The sequence below is a fragment of the Capricornis sumatraensis genome, chromosome 4 (assembly GCF_032405125.1).
Source record: "Capricornis sumatraensis isolate serow.1 chromosome 4, serow.2, whole genome shotgun sequence".
Classification (NCBI taxonomy): domain Eukaryota; kingdom Metazoa; phylum Chordata; class Mammalia; order Artiodactyla; family Bovidae; genus Capricornis; species Capricornis sumatraensis.
Genome location: NC_091072.1, coordinates 25,390,882 through 25,404,109, shown reverse-complemented (window position 1 = coordinate 25,404,109; position 13,228 = coordinate 25,390,882). Strand labels below are relative to the sequence as shown.

Here is a 13,228-nt window from a genome sequence, read left to right as displayed (position 1 = left end):
TGTGTTCCTCAGGGGACCATGGTTCTTCTGCACCACTTTCCCGGCTCTGTGTTGGCCCTGTAAGCGAGGATGGCTCTCTGGATGCCTTTCAGGGGACTTGACCGATGTCCAGCTATCTGTTTTCACCAAGTAAATTATAAATCACTCGTGGAGGCTTCAGCTGATGAAGTGATGAAATCAGACCCACCTTTTGAGGCTTTCTCTCCTTCCAGTAGTTGTCATGACATCAGAGAGACTGGGAGATTTGTACCGCTGCTCACTTGGTAGGAAGGGGAAGAATGCGTTTCCTTGATGATTATTATCTTCTTCTCCGGGTTATTGATATTACCAGAATAGATGCTGAATAACAGAAATGAAACATTGTTTTGCATTCTGCCCCTATATGGCCCTGTCTCTGAGCAAGAGCGGCAGGAGATTTCATCAGAAACTGAACTCCAGGACCAAGTTCACATCTGGTGTGGGTCCTTTTATAGAGCTCATTGATTGAATGTTAACTTCCTTTCAAAATAACTTTATCTGTGTGTTTGGCTGCGCTGGGTCTCTGCTGCTGTGAGGGCTTTCCCCTGGTTTCAGAGAGCGGAGGCTGCCCTCCAGTCTCACTGTGGTGGCCTCTCTTGCTGCGGAGCGTGGGCCCCAGGACACGCAGGCTTCGGTGGTCGCGGTTCCCGGGCTCTGGCGCGCACAGGCTCCTTAGTTGCGGTGCACGGGCTTCGTTGGTCCACAGCATGTGGGACCCTCCAGGATCAGGGATTGAACCTGTGTCCCCTGCACTGGCAGGCAGATTCTCTACCACTGAGTCACCAGGGAAGCCCTTGAATGTTAACCTTGGTTTCTAAGTTCTTACCCCAAACTGTCTTGTGGCATTCCCACCTCCCAGTGAAAAAACGCTTTCAGTTATGTAGCAATTGTAACTGAGTTAAATATGAAGTGCTTTTCACAGAGCCTTTCCTTACTTCCCTCAGTATGACACTCTATGGATCCATCCCTGTTGCTGCAAATGGCATGATTTCATTCTCTATAATGGCTGAGTAATATTCCATTATAACACATCTGGCTCCAAGGTTCCCGTGAAATATTTCTTCCTGCCCAGAGTTAATGTTGCAGGTCTCAGCCCCACTGTCTTTTTCATCTGAAACTTTTTTCCCCCCTCACCTCCTTACTTTATGATATGATGGCTAATTCATCCTGGAAGTAAAGAAATATAAGTTAAAACCTCAAAATACCATTTTGAATTATAGTTTTAAAATTCAAAATTGAAAAGTTAAATTTATTTACATATTTAATTTAAATTGGAGAAGGAAATGGCAACCCACTCACAGTATTCTTGCCTGGAGAATCCCCACGGACAGAGGAGCCTGGGAGGCTACAGTCCATGAGGTTGCAAAGAGTGGGACACGACTGAAGCGACTTAGTATACATGCACTGCTTCCTTATGGGTGGCTTTTCTTAATTCCTTTATTCAAGAGATGTGAAGTAAGCAGCATTTGAGAGGCAGGGAAGCGCATGCCCTTGTGGTATGGTCTGTGTCCACTCAGCACAAGTTCATCAAACATAATTTAATAAACCACATGCCGGGCCGGGTGGGTGTTTTCTCAGCAAGTTGTTTGACAGAGATACAAGCCTCAGCCTGACAGCGATCAGATGGGAGCGGGGTCAGAGCACGGGGACAAAGGCCCGGTGCCCAGTCAGCAGTTGGGACAGTACTACAGTGAAGGGCTGTTTATAAAGAGTCACTGGAAACAATTGGGATCTTTATAGCAGGCCCCAAGTGGTAACCACTTTTGTCATTTGCGCTGGAATTGGGGGCAGTGACGATGGAGAAAGTTTTGTGGTGAAATCAGCTGGCCCCAGAGACATCTGATCTGTGCTTCTCTGTGAAGCCCGATTATTCAGAACCTTTGTTGGGAATGAAGGGACTGTTGAAAGCAGGGAACTTGGAGTGCATCCCAGGAGGCACCGCTGTAGCGGGTACTGTGGACTCATGGCCCCTGCTCTGGGGGCCCCACTAGGGGGTCTCAGGGGCACTGAAATCTAGAAGGGAGCAGTCCCCCAACACACCTGGCTCCAAGGTTCCCATGAAATATTTCTCTCTGCTCAGGATTAATGGTGCAGCTCTCAGCCCACTGTCCTTTTCATCTGATACTTTTTCCCCTCACCTCCTTACTTTATGAGATGATGGCTAATTCATCCTGGAAGACATGGTAGAGTTCAACCTTTTATATTCAAATTTTTCATTTTTAAGTATTTTCTATAGTATTGCCTACAAGTTTATGCTATGAAGTTCTACCATATATGAGCTAATAAAAAACTATAATGGTTTATCTTTTTTTCAGTTTTCTATCTTCTGACTTTCCCCCAGTATTAATTTCCTGAGATTACTAACTTATTAGATGAGAAGCAGCCAGTAAGATGTGGCTGATAAATCTGGTCATTGTCCCTCGGACTTGCCCAGTGAGGTTTGCAGTGAGTGTTCTGTTAGAGCAACCGGGCTCTGCATCAGGCTCCACTGGTTATCAACTCATGGTTATTTGGCAGAAAGAAATCCATCAAGAGTGTGACCCTTGCTCTCTGTGTTGTAAGAGGATGTATAATGTGGCGTGAGAGCGCTGGATGGCGGTGCCTGGGGTAGACAGTAGGACCACAAGCACCGAGGCAGAGAGGAAAGAGCATGACCCTTTCGGGGGGTGTGCATTGTGACCAGGATTCCTGCTCAGGGATTCCCTGGCTGAGTGACCAGGGATGATTTAGTAAACCTCTTTAAGCCACACTTGCCAGTCTGAAAATTGGGAGCGAACATACCCTGTTTGGTGGACAGTGGATGTAGAAGAACCCAGCACAGTACCTGTTTATGGTAAATACTTCATCACTAGGAGCTACGTAGTTATCTCAGACACTCATCTGTACATCAGACAGTTACCGAGAGTTTTCTTTATGCTGGGCATTGCAGAGAAAAAAATGTTTCCTTTAGTAATACAAAGTGACTTTTGATGTAGGGCAAAAGTCACGGTGGGAAGAGAAGATAATGCTTGCTTACAAGTGATCTCCCTGCGGGCTATCCTCGGGTGAGTCATATGGTGGGATGTTTTAATTGGATGTCAAAGTCAAAGACTTTGCCTCTGGGTGACTTTAGCAAAGGAAAGGACAAGAGAAAACAGATTTAATGAGAATGACTATTTTTAATCCTAATTATGCTTTACCTTGATGATCCCCAGGACAATTCAGGTTAAACATTTTCACCCTCGGAATTATCATTTCTGTTTTGTTCATCTTGACAGCTAGTTTTTTTGATAACTAAAACATTTACAAAAGGAACACTTGGAGAAGAAAGTGTCTCCCATAAAACTAAAGATAGACATGATTCATATTAGGGAGTACGCGAGCAGTTTTTCCATAAGGCTGTGATTGAGATTAGGCAATTCAGTCTCTGCTTGCCAGTGACAATGTGGTTTCAGACTCAGTGAGCATGTTGGTCCTGGCAGCTTTATGGAAAGATTCTCCATTTGTTATGTTCCCAGCTACACATGCTGCTTTTTTCACCACTTCTGTTATTTGCTGCCAACATCTTAATCTTACGTGATTCGTGGCCATCTCTCCAGCATCTAGTCACTAATATCTTATATCCACCTAGCTTCCCTGCTCTCAGGGCGCTTCCTTTTTCCAAACTAGACTTCTCTATTTCCATCTGCCTTACATTTCCTATTTTAGTCTTTGTCATTCCTTAAGCCCCACCTGCAGCTGAGTCCCCAGTTGAGATGGCCCATTTACTTTTCAATTTTAGATCTTAGAGACGAGAAAGACCGTTTCACAGGGCTGGTCTCCACCCAGCCGCTCTGGAGAAAGAAATGAGCTTCATGTAGGAAATGGCAAAGGAAGATCACCAGAGGTTAATTTTATCCCGAATAAATTTCCTATTTCCTCAGGTACCATAATAATCTATCTTTTCTTTTTAAATGTTGTTTTTATGCTTGTGGGGTATGTATAGTTACCCTGTTCTGTATAAGACCAATGTCACTAGACCTGGACATTAAACTCCCTGTTAGTAAGTCACAGTTCTCTGTGATCCGGGCCGATGCCTGCCTCTGAGGTCAACTGAAATGAACTTTGTTCAGCAAAATGGTTTGTCATTATTGGTTTGGGTTTGGCAACAAGGGTGAATGGATCAGTATTTCCGCCTTATCCTGAGTTTATCCAAACAAACCCACCAGTTTTACATGTGAAAATTCAGGTGCTAACTGTTGGAGTCTCGAGTGTACCCCCCATCTGACCACCTGCGGGCTGATTGCTTTCAAGAAGCACCCCTCAGCATCTGACGGCGAGCACGCTCTCAGTGAAAAAAAATGCATGAAAGCCAGGGTGGCTGTTCCACCGAACATCGCGTTTAGATGTAACTAAAAGCAGACGTGTTAAACAGGGAGCCGTCCTCAGTGTGGAGGGAAGCAGCAGCTGGCCCCCTGGCCGCAAGCTCAGTGAGGAGGCAGCCTGGGTATCCTCTCCCGGGGCGCCTTTTAGGGCCTTGTTCTCTGAGCCGGCAGGTCCCCTCTTGCCTGTTGGCCCAGGCCGCTCCCTTAGCTGGAAAGCCCGGTATGTTTATTTTTAAACGTGCTGTCATTTCCACACCTAGTGGGAAGAGAAGGCGCAAGGGATCATTTGTTCTTGGACTGAGCTTCAGAGTTTGGACACCAGGACATCCCTCCCACTCCCTGGACTTTTTGAAATGGAGGCGGATGCCAGCCAGCCCTGAGCGCTTTCAAACACCCAGAAAGTTGAGCTGGTTCAGTGAAACGAACGTTTGCCAGTCAGCGTTATCTGTGTAAGATTTAAAGGCCTCAGTGTGTCCTGAGAATGCTTGGTGGAATGTGTGTATTTAGGATGGAGTTGAACGCTCTGGGTCACGGCCAGGGCTCGACAGATGGACCAAATGGCAGGCGCCCGCGGGAGGTGCTGCATCGCAGAGGGTGTGGGGATGTCCGTGCGCCACGCGGAGGGCGCGTGCGGTACTGCTGCCGGCCCCATCCTCAGCTCTGAGGACAGATCCGCTCCCCGCCCACCTGACTCAATTTCTCACCAGGGCCGCACGCATTTTTCAATTGCAGCAGTTTCGGTGCCTGTCTTCAAGCTGCGTATGTACATAATCCCCCCCAAGGTCACGGGGAAGGTTTTCCCAGGGGCGCCGTGGCAGGATTGTTTTATGGCACCAACGTCTGCACGTGCTCCTGTCTTAGAGATGCTCCTTGGCCCAGGTGTGAGCCAGCCATCCTTTCCCATTTCCCCTAACCGACTGCCCTTTTGCCACCTTGCAAAAGGCAAATACCTTCATGCTTATCATGGTGCATTATTCCACAGTGCATGAGAGGGTGCGTGCTAAGTCGCTTCAGTCTTATCCAACTCTTTGCGACCCTATGGACTGTAGCCCACCAGGCTCCTCTGTCCATGGGTTTCTCCATGCGAGAATACTGGGGTGGGTTGCCATGCCTTCCTGCAGGGGATCTTCCTGACCCAGGGATTGAACCCGTGTCTCTTACATCTACTGCATCGGAAGGTGGATTCTTTATCACTAGTGCCACCTGGGAGGCTCCATGGTGCATGAGAGGGCACAGTTTTAAAAATCACTGGAGAGGCATATGTGCAAAAACTTTTGAAAACTGCAAATCAGGTTAATCTTACTTGAACAAACTGAATCCCTGCTGGTGGAGACAGGGCAGCACCATGGTGTCAGGCAAAGGGACAGTGCCTTGAATCAGAGTGAAGCCCATTTCTCCTGCTTGGTGTCTAGCTCAGTGCAGGCTTTTGGAAGGAAGAATTCGGAATCTTGGCTGAAGATATTCATAATACTGTTTTCTTATGAAGGGTTTTTTTTTTTTTTTCTGGGAATCGGTGTTATTTCATCATCGCTGCCATCTGTGACTCAGTTTAACTGTTATACTTGTGCTTTTTGTGTGTGGTTCTTATGTTGCAGGAAATATGAGTGAACCTTCTGTTATCTGGCATATTTGAGGGAAGGGCATCTGATAAGTGGTTGTTAACAGTTAATATGTATTACAAATGCACAATGCTTTTAAAGACAACAAATTTAAATCTGGGAGTTTAGAGCTGGAAGGGCACTTAGATATAATTTAGTACACTTTCCCTATTTTAAACATGAAGAAACCAAAGCCCAAGGAAATAAACAAACTCGATGCCCATTATTTAATTTCCTTGATTAACTTATAGGATTCCTCAAAAGAGCTTTATAGGCATGAACCCGGTGAACTTTGGAATGTCATCTTTTTGTTGTAGTCAGAACACTGAGCCATAAAGCTTTTTCATGCTTCATGTTAACTAAAAGAGCAGCTCTTGAGAGGAAACCCGCCTGTGATGATATTATAGAGGTGTTTACACACCTGCCTTAGTTTTGTAAAACACAGGTATCTTTGGAATCCTGGATTATCTTCATTTTCAATCAAAGGTAAAACCCCTAACTTGATGCTCTAGAGGTGTTCAGAAGTCTCATACTTAAATTCATATCCTTTACTCCCTTTGAGGGAGGGTTGCTAGCAGGAGGAGTTTGATAATTTCCATTTAAGACTTTTAGGACAGTTCTTGGTGATAGACTTCTAGTTGGGAAGGTGCTGGAATTCATTATTTAAGTCTTTTCCTCCAGAGCACTCGTACTCAAGTGCTCCTTGGTGGTCCACTTTAAATATGTTAGCTGGAAGAATAAATCTTACTTTTACTATGGCAACATTCAATGATTTTTATAACATTAGAGTTTAAACTTTACAAATATAATACTTCTGAACAGATGCAATGTCCCCTGTGAACAAAGAAGACAGAGAAGGCTTACTTGGAACTGGTTCAGTGGAATGACATTTAGCAAGCTTGGGCATTTATCTTGACTCCTCCAGAAAATGGCTACAATGAAGGATTCATTAACAGACTACCTGCAAATATGATCACATGTACCGTGAAAGACGCCTGTATTTTGCTTCTGTAGTAACACAGTTTATCTTGCAGTGTGTGAACTTAAATCTCCCTCCATGAGTGATTTTCTGTGGGGACTGGAGAACTCTGGCTGGTTGAGGCATATTAAGGCCATCATGGACGCAGGAATCTTCATTGCAAAGGTATGCGATTGCAGAGAACAGACTATGGGGTAGAGCAGTGCACTGTGATACCAGACAGAGATCTGGTTCCCTTCCATGAACTCCCCTGTCCTAAGCTAGACGATACCTGGCTCAGGGAGCTGGCTTTGCAGACCTCCATGAAATCTGCCCTTTGAAGACGGGATTTTATGAAAGATAGAATGATGTTCAGTTGATAGTGTATCATCAAGGCAATCAACTGGTAAAATACTTTCAGAGCAATCTGAAAGTAGTCTTCAATTATGCTTGGTTCTGGGTGGAGGAAAGAATTTTTTAAAAATTATTAATTATGTTTAATTTTCTTATCTTCATTTGAGCAGGAACAATGGTCAGTTTGCTTTCAGAAATTAGGAAGTAGAGAAAAGAAAAAGGGAAGTAACCATTCATGTTAGAATTACTTACTTACTTCTTGTCCTTTTATATTTTGTAAAAAGAAAAATCAGTATTGAAAAATGAATGAATGAAACATTATGAATAATTCAGGCACTAAACAAACCTACAAAGATGAAAGTTTGAGTTATCCCCCACAAAAAAAAAAAAGTTATCCCAAAGCCTACCACCTAGGAAAAAACCTTCATTAATATGGATGAACATTATTGTAGACATCTTTCTGTATATAGATAAGATATAAATATTTTTATAAAATTGGGACTATATTAGTTTAAAACAAAAGCATAAAATTTACTTTGCATTTAATGGATAAAAAAGAAACTGAAGTAAACTGGGAGGAATTATTGAGCTTTCACTATAAATGTTTTCCACCATAGAAATAATATTTCCTAAAAGATACTTCTAAGGTTAAGAATAGAGATTATTAACAATAAATTAACAAATTAATGTTTAAAAAATTGGAATATAATTGCTTTACAATGTTGTTAGTTTCTGCTGTACAACAGAGGAAAGAATTTTCTATGAAAGAGTACATCCAAATGTGAGTCACCAGAGTGACCCAGGCTCCAGGTTCCCATCTTAGCAAACAGCTCCCCATTTTTCAGCAATGGCATAAGCAAACGTCATGTTCCTGAACCTGGTAGGTAGACTCCGTTCTGCCAGAGGAAGATTTTGCTGTAACTTTCATACAAGCTATTTTTGAATGCATTGTCTTATTTTGTTTTATGGTGTTTTTTTTAAATAAATCCCCCTCAGATTTATTACCTGAAGACAAACATCTTTTCTGATGACATGGTATGCTCCCCTTTATTAGATAATTCATTATTTAACAAATATTTATTCAGTGCCAGGCACTTTTGCTTGGCTTTTATTCTTTTATCTCTAACTTCACTGTTTCAGTTTATAATTTTTGTCTTTTCGTTTTTGAGAATGACTGTGGCCAGCCGCAGCTCCAGCATTTCAATTGGAAAGGCTTATGGTGGAAGCTGGGCGGGGCCCAGAGGGGTAGAAAGTAGGCTAGGAGACATTTGTACAGGAAGCTTGCTTGTATGAAGTTCAGAAGCTGGGCTCCTGGCTTCCGGATAGAAGGGATGGGAAGTGATGCTTTGGTGACCAGCCCAAACTGCTCCTTGGCTCCGCCCTAACTAAATGAGTATGTGCATACTCAATAAATGCAGGAACAGGGTTGGGTACTGATTTTTCCTTTTTGCCTGGAAACCTTTTTTTGATTCTGTGAGTACAAAACTGAACCTAATCCTGATTATTTTTTCTGTTGATTGCCATCCTTTGTGACTGCTGATGCTGTTTTTCAGGCAGTTTCAGAGGAAGGGGCCAGTGTGCTTGTTCACTGTTCTGATGGCTGGGACAGGACCGCTCAGGTGTGCTCGGTGGCCAGCCTCCTTCTGGAACCTCACTACCGGACTCTGAAGGGCTTCATGGTGAGTGCAGCCGCCTGGCCACTGTCCTGTGCATGCTGTGGCTGGGCAGAATGGACTTCTGGCAACTATTAACAACTCTTCTTCCCTCCTCATCAATGTTATTTTTCTGTCAGTAGGTCAGCAAGATTAATTAAAGGGGGAAAGGTGAAATAAGCTTGGAATAAGATGAATTTCTGGGATTTGGGAGCCAATTCAAATCGATGCTATTAAAGGTGAATTTGGGGGCAAATATATACATTCAGCAGTTTGCAAAATCGTTTCTTACATCATTTGTATTATGTTTCAAGCTTGATATATATTTTCAAGTTTGAGGTAACACAGGACTATAAAACAGAAAACACTTTTCAGAAAAAATATTTGGAGGAAAAAAGCTATAGGAAAAAGTGTTTTCACTTACTGCTTTTGTATTTCAAATAATCCTTCACAGTTGTGGATGAGAATATTGAAAATGTCAGTGTCTTGGGGTTCTTTCCTGAAATTGTGAGTACATTCTCTCCTAGATCTAGCACTTTTTAGGTATGCATCAGAACTTGATGCATTGCTTCAATTGCAAGGTATCTGTGATATTTGTGTAGGTGTCTGGAAGGGTGAAGCTTTGGCTAAGCTGGGACCATTTTCTTAGAATGATTACAGGGACTTCCTAGTGGCTGGGAGCTTATCTGGTTTCTGCCTTTTTTAAAAAAATTTTCGACTGACATTTAAAATTTTATTTACTTTTGGCTGCAATGGGTCTTCATTGCTGAGGGGTTGGTCTCCTTTACCCCATCCTTCACCACTGGCTCTTTTTGATTCCTTCCCATTAAGTTTATAGGTTTTCAAGGCAAAACTTAAACCAATTTTTTTTTTTTTTTTTTTAAGAAAAGAGCTCTGGCTGTTTTACAGCATTGGTGATATTGACAGTATTATCCTATATAATTATTTTTTAAATTCCTGGCAATTTGAGAGTATAAACTTGTGTTACATCTCTGACTCCACAGCAGGGCTGAAACTTTCCGTATGCTCCAAACCCTCCTCATTCTAGAATTCTTCTAAAGTATATTAAAGATCACTGGAAAACTTTCCTTAGTCTCTTGTAAAGAGGTTGGTATTTCATATACTGTTAGGCAGCATGGGGTATTGACTGCAAGTTGGACTTGATGGGGTGTGATGGTTCCTGGAGCTACGTTACCAGGTGGCATTGACCACTTTCTAACAGTGTGATCTTGGATGAGTAACCTCCTTGTTTCTCCCTCTGTAAAATGACAGTGACAGAACACCTCCTCCCCCTCACCCCCGTGAATGAGATGGTACATGAAGCGATATGAACAGTGCTTGTCAAGAGCATTCTGGGTGATGGCAGTACATCTTCCCACGTCTACTCCCGTTTATTTCTGTGGAAGACCTTCAGCTTTGCTCTCTGATGTGCGCCTGTGTATGGGTAGATAGTGTTCATTCATTTGCAGGTTACCAAGGGTAGTGAATTACGCTCCAAAAACTTTTGAATCCTTCAGAATTACTGGTCTGGTCTCTTACTTTCCCTCATTTGCTTCTCTCCATGATATTTATATTTTCTTATATAGGTATTAATTGAAAAGGACTGGATTTCCTTTGGTCATAAGTTTACTCACAGGTAAGAAGTGTTTTAAAATCTTATGATTTTAAATTGTGAATTTAAGGTTGAAAAAAAATTGTTTCTAAACTTCTCAATTGAGTGGGGAATAATAGCCTGTTTTCAAAACTGCCTTTGGTATCTTATTCAGAAAGTTAAATTTTTGTTATATATGTTGTATCACAGATAAAGAAGTTCTAACTTGAGAACTCTTGGTATTTACTGAGCAGAACTAACTGATGTTAAATTCTTCCAGATGAGGCAGAGAAGTTGGTTCATTGACCTAGAAAGGATAGGCTCACTCTCCCTTCCACATGTATTTCACTTACTAGATTATTCCATTTTTCGAAGTGCAAATATTCCCTGTAAGCTACACATTGTAAAATGCCTGTAGAATAGTTTCTCTTTGATCTTCTACCCTGGGAGTTAAATTAGGCTCATCCTACGGCATTTGTGTCATGGGTGAGGTCTGTGCCAGGTGTCTCTGGGAAGCTAAGGTGGGAGAGCAGCCTGGGCTTTTGAGTCCAACAGGTCAAGCCTCAAATCCAGGCTGTGGCATTTACTGTGTGGCTGAGGGCATCAGTGTTCTCTGAGTGTTGGTCTCCCACCTGTGAAAAGGGGAGCCTTTCCGTATTCCCTGGGGTTATGGCAAGGGTTTTAAAACCGTGTATGGGATTAGCCTTAGCCCATCTGAGGGCTTTCAATAAACAGAAGCTACTGGCCTCCTTTGGTTAGTGTGGAGAGTAATGCCTGATGGGTGCTGTGCTGTCTTTAATCCCTGAGTGTTATTAATACAGGTTGTAGCTGGTATGGTCTCATCTTTGGGGCTAAAATTTATATTTTAGACAGCATGCTGATAATGTAGAGGCTTTGATACACATTTTTGATTGGTTGAATGTTTTCTTAAATTCTAAATTTATGGAGCTCCTCATATTTATTTTTGTAGTTTTTGCATTTAGCATTAGTTTATCATTTATTGTGGTGGTTTCCTGGATTTCTATTTCTATATTTTTCCAGGAAAGCAAAATGATTTGACTTTACAAATGAGAAAATTACCAGGGAGCCTTAAGATCACATTGTTGTTTCCAGTTGGGGGGGGGGGGGTTCCTACTGTCTGCTAGGCACCTAGGACCTCTGAGAGAGAGGATCTGGGGCAGGAAGAATATGGAAGTGGCTGATAAGTGTGTTTTATGAGGAAAGAACCTATTGGGCAACCCCTTTATAAAGTTAACAAAGGTGAGTAGGACTAAACCCTTTGAAGGTTTCCAGTTTCTAATATTTCCACCCTTGGAAAAACTACTAAAGCAATCCTTCCTCATCTTTATTCCTCAAGTTGATTATCCATCGCTTGAAAGATGACATTCTGTATTGTTATTCTCGTTTGATGGCACCCAAATCACCCTTCTGGATTCTTTCTAAAATTCACGTAACAGTGTAGAAGGACTGGGCAGCTGTTTAAAAATCAACACAAACATGAGGAAGCAGATTCTGATGTACTCTTGAAAACAACAAAAGGGGAGATATAAACGTATGAGGGAATCTGAGGTCACATGGAAATAAATTATTGACAAGTTTTAACACCGCTTTAAAAATGGAAATACCCCTTGAAACTTGGGGAATCAGTTTTTTAAAGTTGTTTTTCTTCCTAATAAAACCATGCAGAAGTGAGAAACTCTAAAGTGGCTTAGGCATTTCTTTCCACTCTCCCATGGGTCACTAATTAAAATAAAGTGGAAGACTTATTTCAAGTTTTGGATGTTCTTTTAAAATCAGAATGAAAGATTGCTGCTTTTCCCTGTAAAGACTCCTGGAATTTTATCTCTAGCACTAACATTTTTCTTTTATAACATAAATATGTCCCCTCTCTGTCCAGACTTTTTAAATTGTAATGCCAAGAAAAACTTTATATTAAAAGTTATGTTTTCCCACTTCTTTTGCGTTCCAGTTTATAAGATAAGATCTGTTTAGGAACTAGGGTTGCCTTTATAGCTTTCTAATTAAGGAAGAAGAAAAAAAAAACAATCTGCTGTAAAATCTCTAATACTTTGTTTTACAGATACGGCAACCTAGATGGTGATCCCAGAGAAATTTCTCCAGTTATTGACCAGTTCCTTGAGTGCGTCTGGCAGTTAATGGAACAGTTTCCCTGTGCCTTTGAGTTCAATGAGAGGTTTTTGATTCACATTCAACATCACATCTATTCCTGCCAGTTTGGGAACTTCCTATGTAATAGCCAGAAGGAGAGACAAGAACTCAAGTAAGTGTTCTGGTGTTTAATTTTTATCTAAAGATTTTGTGACTGAGAGTTTCAGATGGTCTTTCACAATTTTGAAGACTGTTTTAGTTACACATCTCCACTGACAGAGTAACGATTTTCCTGACATCACTTTAGAAGTTTAAGGCCATCAGCTGACAAAGACAGGCACAAGTCCATTTTGCCTAGTTCCTGCCTAATGTCCACAGGTAGATAGGTAAACTTCACACAGATATGGAAAGGAAGCTTCTTGGAAGTCAGGGACAGTGATTTTTGCATTGAAAAGGAAAAAGTTACACAGCTTTGGTGGATATATTCTCATAATAGTTGCAAATGTAGTAGTCCCTCCTTATCCATGGGTTTCACTTACCACAATTTCAGTTATCTGAGGCCAACTGTGGTCCAAGATTAGATGGAAGATTCCAGAAAAAAATGA

The 13,228-nt window shown here is 42.0% G+C and overlaps 1 protein-coding gene across 1 annotated transcript in view; it reads left to right on the top strand.

Annotated features, from left to right (window-relative positions):
- MTMR7 (myotubularin related protein 7) overlaps positions 1–13,228 on the top strand; it is a 70,510-nt gene that overhangs the window by 52,689 nt on the left and 4,593 nt on the right. The window contains exons 9-12 of the mRNA XM_068971377.1: positions 6,994–7,103; positions 8,825–8,950; positions 10,510–10,559; positions 12,595–12,795. Coding sequence (XP_068827478.1) covers positions 6,994–7,103; positions 8,825–8,950; positions 10,510–10,559; positions 12,595–12,795 — 487 coding nt within the window. The remainder of the gene's footprint in view (positions 1–6,993; positions 7,104–8,824; positions 8,951–10,509; positions 10,560–12,594; positions 12,796–13,228) is intronic.